Source organism: Balaenoptera acutorostrata, chromosome 20 (assembly GCF_949987535.1).
Source record: "Balaenoptera acutorostrata chromosome 20, mBalAcu1.1, whole genome shotgun sequence".
NCBI lineage: Eukaryota > Metazoa > Chordata > Mammalia > Artiodactyla > Balaenopteridae > Balaenoptera > Balaenoptera acutorostrata.
The window spans coordinates 55,904,537-55,922,138 of NC_080083.1; the positions used below are offsets into that span (position 1 = coordinate 55,904,537).

At 58.1% G+C, this 17,602-nt stretch overlaps 1 protein-coding gene across 1 annotated transcript; it reads left to right on the forward strand.

Moving 5' to 3' along the window:
• Positions 1 to 651: 651 nt before the first annotated feature.
• Positions 652 to 10,681, forward strand: CYGB (cytoglobin). Its single transcript, XM_057537066.1, has 4 exons — positions 652 to 956; positions 6,290 to 6,521; positions 6,825 to 6,988; positions 9,359 to 10,681. Exons 1-4 carry the CDS (start codon positions 814 to 816, stop codon positions 9,390 to 9,392), a joined length of 573 nt encoding a protein of 190 aa, XP_057393049.1. The 5' UTR covers positions 652 to 813; the 3' UTR covers positions 9,393 to 10,681.
• Positions 10,682 to 17,602: the final 6,921 nt, after the last annotated feature.

Genomic DNA, 17,602 nt, shown 5'->3' on the forward strand with positions numbered 1-17,602 from the left:
GAAGGAAAGGAGGGCGCAGGCCTCTGGCGCTCAAGTTAGACAGCCGCCCCCCATCCCCGCATTGGTGTTTTCCTGTAAGGTGTTGGCGTAGGGAGATGACCCCGGTCCTAAACCCTCCAGAGTCTGGGGTCCGGAGCTCTGGGTGTGGCGCCGCGGCCCCCCGGCTGGCTCGGGAGAGGCCGGGAGCGAGCGGGAGCTCAGCTCGGACCGCGGCGCCGCTGGAGGGGCTCGCGTCCGCCCCCTCGGGCTGGCGGCCACGCCGCAAATGCCTGGGAGTGTTCGACTTAGAGTCAGTTCCCCGCCGCGGGAAGGGGGCACACAGGCACACGCCCCGGCCTCGCCCGCCGCGTGAGCCGGGACCCGGTGCCCCCAGACCCGCACGCGCCGCGGCGCACTCCCGTGCGGCTCGCCCGCCCCCTCCTCCCGGGACCCCCCAGCACACCCGCCACACCTACGCCCCGCCCGGCAGCCAAACTCCGCGGTGGCCTGGAGGACGGGCACCCCGCCCAGCCTTCACCTTGCCGGAACTGGCTCACGGACAAGGGGTTGGGGGTTTGGAGCGGATCTTTTTTTTTTCACATTTTTCCAGCAGACCACATCCCCGCCCCCCGCTCGCGGTCCCCCGCCCCCTGCACATATACCCTACACACACACACACACGCACACACACACACACACACACCCGGCGCGCACAGACACGCTCCCTCCCTCCAGCGCGCTCTACCACTCGCCCGCCAGCGGCACACGCAGCCGGCCCCGGCTCCCCGCGCCCCGCCGCCGCCGAGCGTAGCCGGGCTGGGCTGCGAGCTGCTCATGGAGAAAGTGCCGGGCGAGATGGAGATTGAGCGCAGGGAGCGGAGCGAGGAGCTGTCCGAGGCGGAGAGGAAGGCGGTGCAGGCGACGTGGGCCCGGCTCTATGCCAACTGCGAGGACGTGGGGGTGGCCATCCTGGTGCGGTAGGTGTCGCCCCGGCCCGGCCGGGCCCGGGGGAGGGACGGCGGCAGCGGCTCCGGGCAGAGGTGGGCTCGGCCCGGGTCCGAGCTCGGGCGCCACCTCCCCAGCTGCGATTGGGGCCGGGCCGGTCGGGGTGCGGGCAGCGTGGGGCGCCTTGGGGTTGGTAGAAGCCCTGGCCGAGCCCTTCCTAGCTCTCTCTGGGCGAGGTGCTCACCAGGAACTAGGAGCCAGATGCAGAAGGAGGGCACCTCCATCTCCCTCCTCTCCCGGGCCTCAGAACTCCTGGCTCAGCCAGCCATGCCTTCCTCACCAGCGACCCCAGCCACGCAACCAACCGAGCTGTTATGGACACACGTTTTACCAGCCTTTCCAATGGGGGCCTTGGGGGCTCCCCATTCTAGAGACAGGAAAACTGAGGATCAGCCAAGAAGGAGGACAAAGAGGAGCAAACCCCTTTCTCCAGCTCAGCCCCTTTCTGTATTCAGAGACTTGGAAGAACAGAGCGAAGGGCGAAAGAATAGAGGTCAAAAGGAGTAGACCCTGGAGGTCCGGTTTTCCCAGCTGGCCCCTTCCTGGCCCTGGGGCCAGGCCAGCAGGGAGCTCCCAGGTGAGGTGCAGGTGAGTGGAGAAGCAAACAGTTCCCTAGGATACAGTCCCTGCCGAGTTTGGTGGAGGGAAAAGGAGAAGCTTCAGGAGACAGGGCCCCACCCTGAAACCCCAATCTGGGGAGAAAGGGTCATGTGTCTTGGGCTCAGGGGTCATTCAGGCACCACATGCCCCCGAGGGATGCACACACACACAGAGTGACACTGGTATTCACACACCTACACACCAGTGCACATGCACACCATTCCCATATAGTTAATGTCCCCAAGCCACACAAGCTAGTAATTGACTACAGCTACAGATCGGTGCTCTCTTCCCACACATGCCGGTCCCTGGGGGTGCAGGCAGGGAGGTCCCCTTAACCCTCTGTCCTTGGCAGACGGAAGCTGTCAAATCTAGGGCAGATCTGCAAAGTCTTATTGTTTGAAGATGGGGTGAAACCTCTCTGTGGAAAGGACAGTTGAAGTGCATGCCGGTCTCCCAGTCTTGGCCCCGTCTCTGGCTCCTCTTTCTCTCCCGCACTCTCTCCCTTGTGCCTCCCCCAAGCCTGGGACCTGCCCAGCTCCATATTTTTTTTTTTTTTTTTTTTTTTTTTTTTTTTTTAAAGGATTTTCTTATTTATTTATTTATTTATTTTTGGCTGTGTTGGGTCTTCGGTTCGTGCGAGGGCTTTCTCCAGTTGCGGCAAGCGGGGGCCACTCTTCATCGCGGTGCGGGGACCGCTCTTCATCGCGGTGCGCGGGCCTTTCTCTATCGCGGCCCCTCCCGTCGCGGGGCACAGGCTCCAGACGCGCAGGCTCAGCAATTGTGGCTCACGGGCCCAGCTGCTCCGTGGCATGTGGGATCTTCCCAGACCAGGGCTCGAACCCGTGTCCCCTGCATTAGCAGGCAGATTCTCAACCACTGCGCCACCAGGGAAGCCCCCAGCTCCATATTGATGTGCCCTGATTCCAACTTAGAAACAGATTTTGGAGGAAAAAGAGCAAGAAGCACTCTTGAGGAGTTCCGGGAGGATTCCTGAGGAAGGGACAGCTATTTGGGCGGCTCCCAGGCCCAGAAACAGCCGGGGGTGGTGGGGAAGCTAAGAGGGGATTTCAGATCCCGAAGCCATCAGACATTGGGAGGTGCAGCTCTGCACGTGCGAGCACCCACACAAGCACACGGTGGACAGTGGAGTCACAGATGCACCAGACTGCATCCCCGGAGGGCTGCTCTCGGCTGTGTGTCGGCACATGCGGGCCCACCAGGCCTCAGGATGCACCCGGGTGTGCACATGGGCCACCAAGAGGAAATGAGGCAAAGTCCAAAGGACCTTGGAGATATTTTGTCCCGACGCCCTGCCGTTTGCCAGTGAGGACATGTAAGGGATGTGTCCAAGATCCAGCTCCTAGGGTCCCACCCAACCTCCCCAGGAATGGGGGGTCCCGAGGAAGGAACTGAACCCTGAGGTGTTTCTGGAGAGTCTGAGCTCTTGGCAAGAGTTTCATCCTCTCTCTGTGCCCCTCTAGTTCCCCAGAGGGGAACTCGTTCCTCAGAGGGCACTGGGTCTGGGCTGGGGAGGTGGTTACCAAGTGCTCAGGGCTCAGAGGGAGGCCCACAGTTAACCTGAGAAGGCCTGAGATAGCAGTTAGATCTGGGCGGCTGATAACCCCAGGCACACTTCGCCTGACCCCACCTCTGCTGCCGGGACCCCAGCCCAGCCCAGCTCAGAAGAGAAGCTGGCCCAGCACCCGCTCGCCCAGCCCCAAGTCCCACCAGCCTCCCTTTCCTTTTTCTCCTCCTCCTGCTGTCCGCCCCAGGGTAGGGGGTGTTAGGGGGACTCGACTGATAAGCTTCTCAGATAAGGCCCCTCCCCAGATCCTGTGCCCCTCAGTTTTGTCACAAACCCCTCTTGTCTTTACGCCCCATCAACAAGGACTGGTGGGCAAAGACGGGTGGGCGGGACAGAGCCCGAGACTGTAGCCCTCTGACCGGGCACTCTCACCTCCTCCCTCCCCACTGGGCTGGGGCCAGCCACACCCCAACACTCCCCCTGTGAGGAGGTAGCAGCCACGAGGATGGTGGCAGAGGATGGTGGCAGAGGGGCGGAGGGGCTGCCCAGACCCCATGCCTCCTCTCCCTGCCGGGAGACCAAGAGGAAACACCCATGCTCTAGGAAGGCTCCCCTCCCGGTTGTAACTCTGCCGCCTTCCCCCTCACGCTCAGACAAGCCTATTTCAGGCTCTCCTGGAAGCCCAGATGCCTCTGGAAGCTGAGAAACTCCCCAAGCTGGCTGCTGAGGCTTCTCCCAGCAGCGCAGGCCGGAACTGGGAGGGTCAGGAGTAAACATGGATGGGGGGGCGGGGGGGGCGCAGAGAAACGCCAGGATGAAGGAGCAGAGCGCAAGGCCCCTTGACTCCCCTGGCCCAGAAGAAGGGCTCATCGGGACCATCCTTAGGGCCATAACGGGAGACCCACTGGGTCCCAGGCTACCATCCCCGGCAGAGCAGCCTCTGAAGCGGTCTGGGGAAGCCATCAAAGCGGGGGCCGCCCTGGCTCCTTCCTGGTCCTGCCACCCACTCCGCTTGGCCCACTGATGCAACCGTGGGCATCAATTCCTAATCCAGAACGTGGGAATAAAAACAGTGCCAACCTCAGGAGGATATCGCAAGAATTAATGAGATCATATAGTAGGTGCTCAATAAATAGTCCCTGTTATTTTCTCATCAGTAAAGTGGACATAATACCCACTTGGTTGTGGCATTGTATGAAATAACAAGTGGAGATGCTCTGCATGCTATTATTCACCAGCCAAATAGAAATTAGTATTTTTGTTGCAGTGTAAAACCTCTGAAGTCAGAGATCCTCATTTAAATCCAGACTGGGTTTTTCGTATCTGTCCTTCATTACGACGCTTCTCCAGAGAAATCCAATGTATTTTCAGACCCATCGCCTTATTTGTCCTCACCAGTATAGCTGTGAAGTAGCAAGCAGGGGTGCAGGGACTCCTCTCACACTTTTGCAGACAGAAGGTTGTGAAGCAATTTGCCCAAGGTCACACTTGGCCTCCGAGAGGGGCCCTACCGGCTCTCCACGTGGACTGTGTCCTGGTCACTCCCCCGCCAGCCTCAGCCTCGTAGCCTGAAAGGGTGGCCAGCCTCAGCCTCGTAGCCTGAAAGGGTGGCCGGGGCCAAATGCTCTCTCTGCATCTGTTCCAGCTCTCAGATCTGAGACACGACCCCCGGCCCCAAGGGCTGTTTTGGCAAATTACCAGCTCTCTCTAATCACAAAGGGGACTCTCCAAAAGTGTGAAACAACCTGAAAAAACAGGTCCAGGACATTCCATCCATTTTCTGAGGCTTCAGTTAAGTTATGTAAGTTCTGATTGAGTCTGGCCACATACCTCCCGCCCCGGCTGGGTGAGGGATCGCAGATGTCATCACCACCATCCTGCAAAGTGCAGGGCTCTGGGCCAAGGTGATGGGTCAGAGTGCACGTGAGACCCGGGCTCTGCCCTGGGGTTGGGGGACCCAGATGGACACACAAGGAAGAAGCCGTGAAAGGTGGCAGGGAACACACTAATGGCCTTGGAGGGAAAGCAGGCGCCCTGGGCCAGGCCGGGCGCTCAGGGAGAGGCCCAGCTGACACCGCCGAGGAATCTTTAACCCATGCTAAGTGAAGCTGTTGGGCTGGGGCGTAGGGAAGAATGTGGACCCCATGCTGGAGAAGCGGGTGTGGGACAGTTTCTAAGAAGCCTGGAATCCCAGGTTAAGGAGTTTTGACTTTGTCCAGTAGGCAGTGGGGAGCCATGGAATGTTTTTGAGCATGAGAGCGACTCAGTGAATGTGATATTAGGGGGGAATTAGACAATTTCAGATAAACTGGAGAGGGAGGGGTTAGAAAGCCCTGGGGTCTGCCCCAAGAAGCGCACAGGCTGGTTGGAGAGGTAAGATGTACAGACAGACGTGAAGGACTTACCAGGCCGGTGACATCAATCCATATCTTTAATTAAATCAACCGATGACTATGCAGGCTGAGGAGGGAGGCAGGGTAGTGAATACGGAAGGGACTGGGCTGGGAGGAGGACTGAGTCTCATTTCTTCCCTTCCATGACCTGAGCTAAGTCAGCTAAGTCATCAGGGCCTTCCTTTGTTTAGGAAGAGAGCTCTGACTTCATCATAAAAAAGGGTGGCATTTACTGAGCCCCTGTGTCCACACTGTGCCAGGGCTCCACATGCTGTTTCTCGTTTCATCCTCCCAACAACCACGACTCACAACCAAGATAGGAACAGTGATGCCCATTTCATAGATGAGGAAACTGAGGCTCAGAAAAGTTAACTTGGGGGTATAGCTCAGGGATAGAGCGTTTGACTGCAGAAAAGTTAACTTGCCCAAGGGCACACCGGCCGGGGATTCCAGAAAGCAAGCTCTTACCCTCTCAGCTGCAACTGGAGCAGGCCTTGAAGGGTGTGTGGAGTTTGGAAAGAAGGCAAGAAGCAAGGAAGCTTGCTTCCTTGGGAGAGGAAGCTGCAAATCTAACGGATAGAAATGGCCGCGACTGGGGAGGGGTCTGCATGTAAGCCAGGTCGTCCAGAGGAAGAGTGTGTGTTTGAGGAACTGCTACACATGGTGGGGTGAGGGTGGGTTCAGCCTCTCCCACCTCCGTACCCGCCCCCACCATCGTCTGGGCACTTCAGGGTGGGGCCTGAGGCCACCCCCTGCTCAGCACCCACCTGCTGCCTCCTGCCAGGTTCTTTGTGAACTTCCCGTCGGCCAAGCAGTACTTCAGCCAGTTCAAGCACATGGAGGAGCCCCTGGAAATGGAGCGGAGCCCGCAGCTGCGGAAACACGCCTGCCGGGTCATGGGGGCCCTCAACACTGTGGTGGAGAATCTGCACGACCCCGAGAAGGTATCCTCTGTGCTTGCCCTCGTGGGCAAAGCCCACGCCCTCAAGCACAAGGTGGAGCCTGTGTACTTCAAGGTATGTCACCGGATGGGTGCTGCCACCCACCACCCACCCTGTTCCACCCCAGAGCCCCATAACCAATGACAGCCTGCGGGCCACTGGGCCACCCAGCCTTTTCCCCTGGCATGGCTGTTCCCGGGAGGGGCAGCAGGATGGGGGCTGCGTCTTGAGGGTGTCTGGTTCCCAAAGCTGCCAGGTTCTTGTTTCATGAACAATCCCCTCGGCCAAACACAGGCTAGAAGGGATGCTGGGGGCTCTGGGGGCTGCAGAGGGCAGGATGCCCAGGCGTTTACTCCCCCTTCCTTCCTTTGTACCCAGATCCTCTCTGGGGTCATCCTGGAGGTGATCGCCGAGGAATTTGCCAATGACTTCCCACCCGAGACGCAGAGAGCCTGGGCGAAACTTCGCGGCCTCATCTACAGCCACGTGACCGCTGCCTACAAGGAAGTGGGCTGGGTACAGCAGGTCCCCAACGCCACCACGTGAGGAGGCAGCCTCCCTGCCGCATCCTCCCCCGTCCCCTGGCCTCCCACCTCTCCTAGCGCCCAGGGACTGAGCACCGGGGCAGGAACAGTTCCAGGAGGGTGGATCTGGGGTCTGACACGTTAAAGAACAGGCATGATAGGAAAAGGCCCGCTCATGCCGAGGACCCCAAACAGATTCTCCTCGGGCAGAGCCTTCCCTTTCCCTAGAACCAGTGGACACTCAGGGCACCCCAAGCCCGAGGCCGCCCCGGGCAGAGAGGCTCCAAAGGTTCCTGGCGGGAAGGCTGCTCATCAGGCCCAGAGGCAGCCCAGGCCAACTCTGGCCACTTCCTCCCTGGTACCAATCACATGGGGGCTGTTTTTCATCTAATGCTGACCGCGCTCCCTCCCGCCTCGGCCTCAGCAAGGCTGGAGCCAGGAGAATCACGAGGACGCACGCACGTGCCGCAGCCCACCCGGGGCCTGCGTGGGTGTCCCTCCCACGCACACCAGCAGGGGGTTTTATTTCTGGGCTGACCCCGGAGGCCGGGTTCCCAGTTCTGGGGTGAGGGCCCCGGGGGACGGGCTCCAGGAGGGTGGCTGGCCTGGTGACTCCAGCTGACTCGGAGCACGAGGGGAGGGCTGGCCCCCAGACTTGGCGGCTGGGAACACTCCGGCCTCCCTGGGCCCCCAAGGGGCTGGGGCTCTGGGAGCTCAATGGAGGGGCGGAGGCAGGGCTGGAGAAGGGAGGGGGGAGAGGAGCGGAGGCGGGAATGGGAAGCAGGGGTCAGCCAGCGGCTCGGGACACGCGTTGGAGAGAAACATTCCCAGCAGTTTCCCAGGGAAAAGGCGGCGTCCCTTCCCCGGGCTCCGAGCTGGTCCGCGGAGCCGGCCGGACCTCCTGCTCACAGGCAACCCCGCGCAGCTCAGCGGAGTAGGTCCCCTGAGGGCAGCCTGCAGAGGCCCGGCCTCCCGGCCTTCCTGCCTCTGACCACACTGGCCCCAGCTGGCTGCCGCTCCCTTCACCACCCTGAGAGCACGGAGCCCTCGGGGACTGCTGGCAATGGCCAGGCAGCGACTCCAGATGTTCACAGCTGGGCTGGGGCCGCCCCAGACCTCAGAGTGAACGGAAGCAGGCAGGCGATTTTTACCTGCCGGAGGAGGAGAAGGAGCTGGCAGAGCCGGCAGCCCGGAAGCAGCCGGAGGGCAGGGGAGGGGTCAGTGGGGGGAAGGGGGCTTGCCCTCCCACGCCTCTCCCCAGGCAGGCTCTACCGCCAAAGATGAGTTTGTTTACAGCCAGGAGACAAGACTTCCTGCTTCTAGAGAAAAGGGCTTTTTTATAGGAGCCTAGAGGGACGGAAGAGAGGGAGCTGGCCCGTGCAAGCCCCAGTGAATCAGAAACACATGGACAGCATTTCCCGACACGAAGCCCTGTCCCCTCCCCTCTCTTGCCCTAGCTGGACCCCTGGGACTTAAATCTCGCCAAACCCCAAGCATTAGGAAACCGCTGAAATCTCTTGCCTCCCCTTTTCTGCTCCTTGTGGACTGAATGGAGATGGGCCACCGTGGGGACTGGCCGGGGCCCTGCGCCCTCCTGGGCCTGAGCACCCCACATTTGGGTTACCCCAGCTGAGGGAATTGTCCCCTCATCCCTTTGCACGCTCTGGTGCCACCTCTGGTCTCCTGGGAACACAGGTGTGACCCCCCCCCAAGAGGGCATGTCTCCCTGGGCCCGGGGCCTGCAGACCCCACTACTGCCAGGGTCCATATGGGTTCGGAGGGCGAGAGAGAGTTACAGGGCAGAGTTCTAGAAGGCCTCCACCCAGCCTCTCTTATCAGAGACGCAATAGCGAGCCAGACGCCGCTGTTTATTGAACTGTCTCTGCTTCAGGGTGTGCGCGTGCACGTGTGTGTGTGTGTGTGTGTGTGCGTGAGCCCGTGTGTGGAGTCAGGAGGTGGCGGAGGTTGGGGGCGGTGAGTGCAAAGGGGCTGCGTGTGCAGAGGATGCCCATGGGTGGCCCGAGGGGGCACCACAGGCCAACCAGGGAGTGCGCATGTCTCAGAATTCAGAGGAAGAGAGCTCACTGTCGCGGTTGGTGAAGCACTTTCAGGCAGTTCTGTCGCTCAGATCCCACGGAGGTGGGCACCACAGACGCGATTCACATTTTAGAGAAAAAGATCTGAGGTTCAGATGGGCCAGCCGAGGTCTTGGCAGAAAAGGGCCTAGAAGCTGGGTCTAGTGGGCTTCTTTCACAGGCCCTGCGTGGGTCTCTGGGCTGGTAGCGTTCGGCTTTGCAGCCCCTGATTCCTCTGCCCTCTCCCCAGGTTCCCTGGTCCCACTCCGAGGCCCTAGTAACCTGTTACCTACATCTCCTATCTCGTCCACAGCCCACCGGCCACGCTGCCCTCTTCGGGGCCATAGGACCCCCTCTCTCCTCCCCCCTCCCTGGCAGCACCTTGAGCAGAAGGCCGAGTTCTGAAGACGCTCCTTGACCCTCCGTCTCTGGGTGCCAAGGAAGCTGGAGGAATCCCTGACTCGTCTTCCCGGAAAGAGGCTGCCTCGGCCTCGGCCACAGTCCCCCTGGAGCTGCCGGAAGGTGGCATCAGCTGCCTGGATGCTGACCCCAGCTCAGCGGCGCAGCGGGTGGCCTGTGGGGTGGGGGACCTTTCCTCCTTGAAGAGCGGGGCACACCCTTCTTAGCTTTTCTACTCACTGTTAGAGACCTAGCTGAGCGGCCGGCGGGAATCAGGGGCAGGTCTGTGAGTCACTGGAGGAACAAACCGGCCCTGTTTCTATCTGCCTGGCCACACACAGGTCTCCACGTCACTTATCTAGAATACCACGCACACACGTCTACCGTATATACAGATATATTCTATATACAATCTATATATAAATCTATATATATATATATACACATACATATCTATAATGTGTATCAGTAAGGCCCAGAGGCACGTGTGAAGCCTCGGTTCTGCCCTCCGAGGGGTCCTGGCAGCTTCTGGGCAGAGAACAGAGTGTTCCGGCAGAGATGACGGGGTCCCACATCAGCACGGAGAGGACCCGGGCCTGCGTGGGCAGGGTTGGGGTGACCCAGCTTGCCAGCAAAGCCCAGCCCATTCTCTCTGACCAGCTCCCCACATTCCTGCTTTCCACTTCAGGCAGAAAGGATTCGGCGTTCCCTACCTCTGTCCCCCACAAAAGGAGGAGGCTCCCTGACTTGTCCCTAAATGGGCAAGGGGAGACAGAGGGGGCCAGAAGTTCTGGACAGGACGACTGCAGCAGGGGAGGGGCCATGGTCCAGAAACCTCGGATGCCAGCTCCATCTGCCTTTGCCGCTAAGACAGCTGGCCCTGGCGGGAGGGGATCCAGGCTGCTGTCGGTGGGGCAGTGGTGACGGGACCAGATGCCTCCATCTCTTCCTGGGGCTCTGTGGACTGAGGGCCTTCCCTCCCCTGCCTCTCCTGGCTGCTGGCTTGCAGTCGGCCCTCTCCATCCATCTAGGTCAGCGTTGCTGGGGACCCCCCCCCAATGTGTGCCCCTTGGTCACGTGTATTGTCCTCAAGGATGTTTTGCTGCTGTGGCTATGTGCCTGTGTCCTCCTGTCCCATCTTCGTGCAGCCATCCGTGTAACTGCCTGTCCTCCTTTTGTAGTTTCTGATGTTTGTAACCAGACCCAGCCGTGTCATTAAACAGACTCGTTCTTCCTGTGTCTGTGCACGCTCATTTGGTCTTTTCCTGCCACCTGCCCCTCGCCTCTGTCTCCCCTCCTTAGTTCAAGACTCGGGCCTTTTTCTTGAAAGGTGACCCCCCCCCAAGGGTCCCCCTCACCTGTGTCTCAGCCTTGGCTGGTCGCGGGCCCCTCTGCTTGGGGCTCAGGATGGTGGTGGGGGCACCCTGCTTGTTCACTCAGGAGCACAGAGCTGCAGACCGGAAGCTGGGCTCTAGAGGTGGGAGGGCGGGAAGGGAGTCTGTGCTTGTTTAAAAGAGTCCGGGGGCTTTTCATCTTTTGTTCTGGAAATATCCTCCCTCACATGGGGGAGAGAAGAGAGGGAGGACTCAGGGGAGAGATTTTCAGAAAGGAGAGCCCTGCTAGTTTAATGAGCCAAGCAAGCCAATGATAGGACCTTGACCTTCTGGACCTGAGCTGGGCATCCCACTCCAAGAGCTGAGGCCCGGCCTGATACTCCAGGTATGAGTGGTGGGGCAGCCCCTGGGCGTTTGAGAAAAAGGAAGTCTGCCCTTACTAGCCTTAGGCCCCCAGTACCTTCCCTGAGCTCTCTGTTCCCAGCCCCTTCTATCTCCCACCCCACAGCCTCGGGCCAGGCCTGCCCAGCCTTCACTCATGATGGAGGCAACAGTCAGCAGCATCGACTCCCCGAGGAGGGACCAGGAGGTCACCACCCCCGGTGGGCTGCAGGAGAAGCAGGAAGCAGCCTCTGTCCCTTGGGAGGGCTCCCGGCTGCCTGGGAAGATTCAGCTGACGCACAAGAAAGGTCTTGTCTCCCAGACCGTGAACTTGTTGAATGCAGGCTCTGCCTTCATCGCCTGGGCCTGGCACAGCAGAAGTGCTTTATAGCAATCCAGAGACTAAATAAATACCACTCTTAGAAAGCCAGACCAGTACCTGGGGCCAAGAGTCAGCTGTGTGCACTGACACGGGCAGGCAGAGTGGAGAGGACAGAGCGAGGCAAGGCCTTTCCAGGGAGGCAGAGCCCCGGGCTCTGGACTGTCTCCCTATGCTGTGTGACCTTGGGCAAGCCACTCACACTTTCTGAGCCACGGTCACCTCTAATCTAAAACAGGAGTGAACGTGAGGCCTGTCTTGCGAGGCAGGTACCAGGAGCAGGAAGGAGGATGCACGCCACAGGGCTGGGGACATGGGAATGCTCAGGACAGAGTGACGGTCAGGCCACTGGAAGCAGCAAATGGAGGGCGGGGGGCGGTGGGTTGCTGGCCAAGATGAGCGATGACTCTTGAAAGAGACTTCCAGTTCATGGTCCCTGGTGGGCTCAGGCTGAGCCGGAGCCAGAAGGGTGTGGGGACAGTGGCGTTGAGGGGACTAAGAGGAGAAGGGGCATCTGTGGTCGAAGGTGGGAGGTAGTCTTTAGGAAGAAAAATGCCTCCCCAGTTCACTTCGGTTGGCTTGAAAGTGGTGAAGGGGCCTCAGAGCTGGAATCATTCTGGAATGTGGCCCTTGAGAATGGTTCTCTCCACTGCCCAACCCCCCAAAGACAGGACACTGGCAATTAGTGATTCATCCTACACTTGAGCAAGGGATGCTGCTTGAGTAGGGGGGCAGGTAAGGTCCAAACAGAGGTGATGCTGGGCAGGGCCCATGTGTCCTGGTGGGCTGCAGGCTGTGGGCAGGGGGCTGCAGGGTACAGGAGCAGCGACTGGAGTTTTGTGCTCTATGCTCACGGATAACCTTGTTGCCGAAGAGCTGAGCAACTGGGTCAGCTCCCCTTGGCGTGCTCGGGCGGTGAGCGATGGGGTGTCAGGAACGGGGGGTGCAGAGGCTGTGAGGCACCTTCCCGGCCAAACCGTCCTGGCCGCGCAGCCCCACAGCGACCCCTGCTGGCCGCGGCAGGAACATCACCCGGGAAGCCGCAGCCTGAGCGGCTGGCGAAGTTACCTTCCTATTTTCCTTCCTCTGGGGCCCAACTTCCCCTCTCGCTTTAAAGGAGGTAGTGCCCTAACGGGGCCTGAGGCAAAAAGAAAAAAATGTGCACCCCATGTATACTTATGAAAATATCCTCCCGTGTTTTGACCCAAGTGGAAAAAGTTAATAAATGCTCCATTTTTAAAAAGACTTTATATAAAACCCCACATCTCCCAAGCCATTAGCTCACCTATGTCAACACTTATAAACCCAATTGGGGACACAAGAGCCACGTGGGGTCATTAAAACAAACAATGTCCTGTCTTTGTTTAAAACTTTGAATTTTTTGTTCATCATGGATATTTTTGTTTTAATAAAGGTCTTTTTTTTTTTTTTTAACAGGTTTTCTTTCATTTTTTGGGCTTACAGGATCTTAGTTCCCCGACCAGGGATCGAACTCGTGTCCTGGGCAGTGCAAGCGCAGAGTCCTAACCACTGGACCACCAGGGAATTCCCAGTAAATATTTTTTAAAATATTGTATTTAAATATTATTTCCTTTGTTTACTGCCCCACCCCTTAAATTTTGTGCCCCAGGCAAGTGCCTCATTCATCTCGCCCTATTCCCAGAGCTTTCCTAGAATATCCTTTTGAGGTACCACAGCTGAAAAACACTCATCCTTGACCTCAAAAAGTCCCCCCCACACACCTCCCAGGGCAGTAGGTTTCAGAGTGGCTCAGCTGATACCTTTGATAAAAGAATTGCCACACCAGGGTAAGAGTTTGGCAGTCCCTTAGGGTTGGAGACACTGGGTCAGAAGGTTTTTGTGGCAGGAAACAGAGGTCCACTCAGGCTCCCAATGTGAGAGGGGGCTGGGGAATTCCCTGGTGGTCCAGTGGTTAGGATTCCACGCTTTCACTGCCAAGGGCCTGGGTTCGATCCTAGGTTGGGGAACTAAGATCCCACAAGCCGTGCAGTGCCGGCCAAAAAAAAAAAAAAAAAGGAAAATCAAAGTGAAGGGTGCTGTATGGTGAAGGACAGACAGGCTGAAGGAAGGGAGTCAGGCCTCCGGGAGTCAGGAAAAACCACATGGCCCAGCCTCGCTAGAAGGAGGGACCCCAGCACAGCTGCCCAGGGGCCTGGGAACTGGGAGGTCACCTGGGAGAGGACAGCTCCAGGCCCCATAATCTCCTGGCCCTCAGTGTGGGCCTGAGTATCCCCACCGCAGCGTGCACAGTCCCTGGGGCTCCAGTCCTCTGGACCCAGCCTCTCAGCCTTCCATGGCTTCCCACTGAGGAACCAGCTCTCAGACTCCCCAGCAGAGAGATGCTGTTTGATCCCACTTTTCGGGGTGAGTGTTTGTGGACAAAGCTCTCATTTGAGGCCACTGTAGAAGCCACTGGCTGCCCTGGGTGAGGTGCCCACCTGTGGTCCAATCGGCTATGGCCATGTGGTAGGGAACGTGGCTACTGCTACAGTACTAGCACCAAGGGCCAATTGCAGTATTTCCCGGCAAAGGACAGAGAGACTCCATCCCCAGACGACTCCCTGTCAGCTTCAGTTTCTCGGTCTTAGATTCTCCCTGTCGCACATGAAACCCCCAACCCAGAGCAACCAGCCGCCACCTCTGACCGTTGTCCTTTTCTTTTGTTGCCCTCTTGTTTCAGGCCTAACCCCCACTGTAGCCTCCCCGCCTTCTCCAGTCCATCCTCACACGGCCACCGGCTCAGTGTGCTGGGGACAAAAGGGGCCCTGTTCCTGCTCAAGAGTGTCCAGTGGCTCCGATGACCTCACAAAGACGGTCCGAGCTCCTCAGCCATGGGGTGGGGGTGGGGACCCACAACCTGGCACTGATACACTTCCCTCATCTGAACTGTTGGTCATTCTCCATCACAAACGTGACTTTCTCCTTTGCTCCCTTGGCCGCGGTCAGGAGCAGCGCTCTCTACCGCCAGCACCTGCCGGGATGAGCCCCCTCTGGGTGCTGAGACCACCTCCCACGTGAGCACTGCGATGCCCACACAGTATACAACCTCGCTCTCTTCCCCGGGAGAGGGTTGAGAGGTGACAGAACTTTTTTTTTTTTTTTTTTTAATTTGGCTGTGCCGTGTCTTCACTGCGGCACGCGTGCGGGATCTAGTTCCCCGACTAGGGATCGAACCCGGATGCCCTGCGTTGGGAGCGCAGAGTCTTACCCACTGGACTGCCAGGGAAGTCCCCAGAACATCTTTAAAGCCATGGCTTGGTGGCTGAGTGGATGGTGGCTGAGGGAAAAAGGGAGGGGGCGGAGGCTTAGACCAGGGGTCGCAGGGGAGGTGATGCGAGGAGGTACAGTCAGGGTTTATTTTTGTTTTGTTTTGTTTTAAATTTATTTATTTATTTATTTATTTATTTTTGGCCGTGTTGGGTCTTCATTGTTGCACGCAGGCTTTCTCTAGTTGCGGTGAGCGGGGGCTACTCTTCATTGTGGTGCGGTGGCTTCTCTTGTTGCAGAACACGGGCTCTAGGCACGCAGGCTTCAGTAGTTGTGGCTTGCAGGCTCAGTAGTTGTGGCTCACCAGCTCTAGAGCGCAGGCTCAGTAGTTGTGGCGCACGGGCTTAGCTGCTCCGCGGCATGTGGGATCTTCCCGGACCAGGGCTTGAAACTGTGTCCCCTGTATTGGCAGGCAGATTCTTAACCACTGCACCACCAGGAAAACTCCAGGGTTTATTTTTGGAGTTGGTCCAACATGATTTATGGGTGGATTGGATGTGAGGGGTGAAGAGAGGACGGTGAGGATGATTCCTAGGTTTCTGGTCTGCTTACCTTGGCGAATGGAGTGGCCATTTTCTAGGGGGAAATGGCCAGGGAAGGACAGGATTTGGCCAGAGGAAAATCAACAGTTCTGTCTCGGGACTTCCTTGACGGTCCAGTGGTTAAGACTCCATGCTTCCAACGCAGGGACTGCGGGTTCGAACCCTGGTCGGGCAACCAAGATCCCACATGCTGCATGGCGCGGCCAAATTAAACAAAGAAACAAACAAACAAAAAATAGCTCTGCCTCTTCCACATGTGGGGCGTCCAGTGGGCAGCTGGATGCTACAGCCTGAAGCACAACGGCGCTGCCAGAGCTGGGACTTAAATTTGGGACTGGGTGAGCTCACTGGGGAGAGAGTGTAGGAAGAGAAGAGGGACCAGGCCAGAGCCTCGGAGGCCAGGGGTAAAGGGAGGAGCCGGGAAGCAGCGGGCCGGGGATGGGGGGTGGTGGTCAGGGGGTGGGACAAAACCTAGAAGCTGCCCGCAGAGTATTCCCAGGAGGCCTGGCCAGCTGGGTCAGTGCCGCTGCAGGGTCCAGAGCAGTGAGGACAGATGCAAGGCGGACACAGGGGAGCCTGACGGGGGGTGGGGTGGAGGAGTGGAAGGGGGAGACAGGGGACAGAGGTGGCAGGGGACCGGAGTCAGGAGAGAGAGGGGCAGGGCAGGGGCCAGGATGGCCGGAGGGAAGTGCTCCCGAGGGAGGGGATGGCTTTCAGAGGACCTGCCTGGGACGAGGGAGAGGCGGGCTGTGCTGCTGGCTGGAGAAAAGGTGAGGGAGACAAGACAAGGCGTCCTGAGCTGACCGCTTCTCCATGAAGCATGAGTCAAGGTCGTTACCTAAGAAGCCGGTGTGTGTGAGGTGCTGAGAGGGTCTGAGGCGAGAAGGCAGGATGGGAAGAGCCTCAGAGCAGGGAAAAGCGAATCTCCTCCGGAAGCGGGTAGAACTAGGGGCTGGCATGTGATTACCGAGATGCGTGCTGTGGACTTGAAGGCAGAGCAGCGAGAGCCCTCCTGGGGTGACTTTTGCCAAAGAAACACCAAAGTCGAACTGGAGTTAGAATAGTCAAAACAGATTTTATTCACGACTATTGCAATCGAGCGAAAGAGAGCTCAGTTTAGAATCAGCTCAGCTCGGAACACCAGGTGGGGGAGTGGAAGTTTACAGCCAAGGAGCAGGGCGGTGGGCAGTGGATGGAAAATTACTAAGAGGCAACATCAGGGGTGGGGGTGGAGGGGAACGTCTGGCTTCAGTGACCTAACAGGATTCCTGCTGAAGGCAGGCCAGGGGGCTCAGGCATCACCTGGGGGGAGCGGGTTGTGGAGGATGAGGATGTGGGGAATTCTAGTTAAACCAACCGAGCAGGACGCTTGCTGAAATTGGACAATGCAGATGAACACAGAAGTCCAAAGGTCAGGCCTAGTGGGAAGATCAGGGGAGTCTGAGTAGAATTAGGGACTCTTTGTCACTTTCTCCCTCGGGCCACAGGGGAATAGAAAGTTCCCTGAGAGCCAGGGGAGAGTCCTGAGTTCGCACAGGGCAGACGGGCAGGCCTAGCCCTGGGTCCTCCAAGGGGACGGGTCACATGGAAGGGGCAACACCCTCACTGCCCAGAGCATGCTCAGAGCCCACCCAGTCACATAGGGGCCTGAGGAACCCATTCCTCCGTCCTGCCTCCTTCAGCCCTTTTCTGCAGCCGGGGCTGGGGCGTGTGGACGTGGGGAGAAGGCAGGGGGGAGGGGGAGGGGAGGGGCTTCCCGGGGGCAGATGGGGAAGTGAGCCCTTGACCTTGTCTATTGCAGAACATGCAATACTGTTCACTGTTGAAAACAACAAATTGTTATGCAAAAACAAAAAAATTTAAGGGCGCTTCCAAAAATTTAGAGCTCACCCGTAATCCATCACCCTCACCCAATCTTCCAGTTGTCTTTTGTACGCACTAAAAATTTATAACGCTTGAAATTTTTACACATAGTTTTAAAAATAGCATTCACGGGGGTTCTGCATGATTGCAAAAGCAATATATGATCACTGCAGGGAATCTGGGGACAAAAGGAAAACACAAAGAAGGGAAAAAAATCACCTGTGATCCCTCCAAGCAGAGGCAACCACTGTTACTGTTTTGGTGTAAATCCTTGCAGCCTCTTCCCTTTGCTGGCATACATCACACCTGGCATACATATACTGCGTTTTTTATTAAGTTGGGATCACATGGCACGTGTTTGTTTCAGCAAG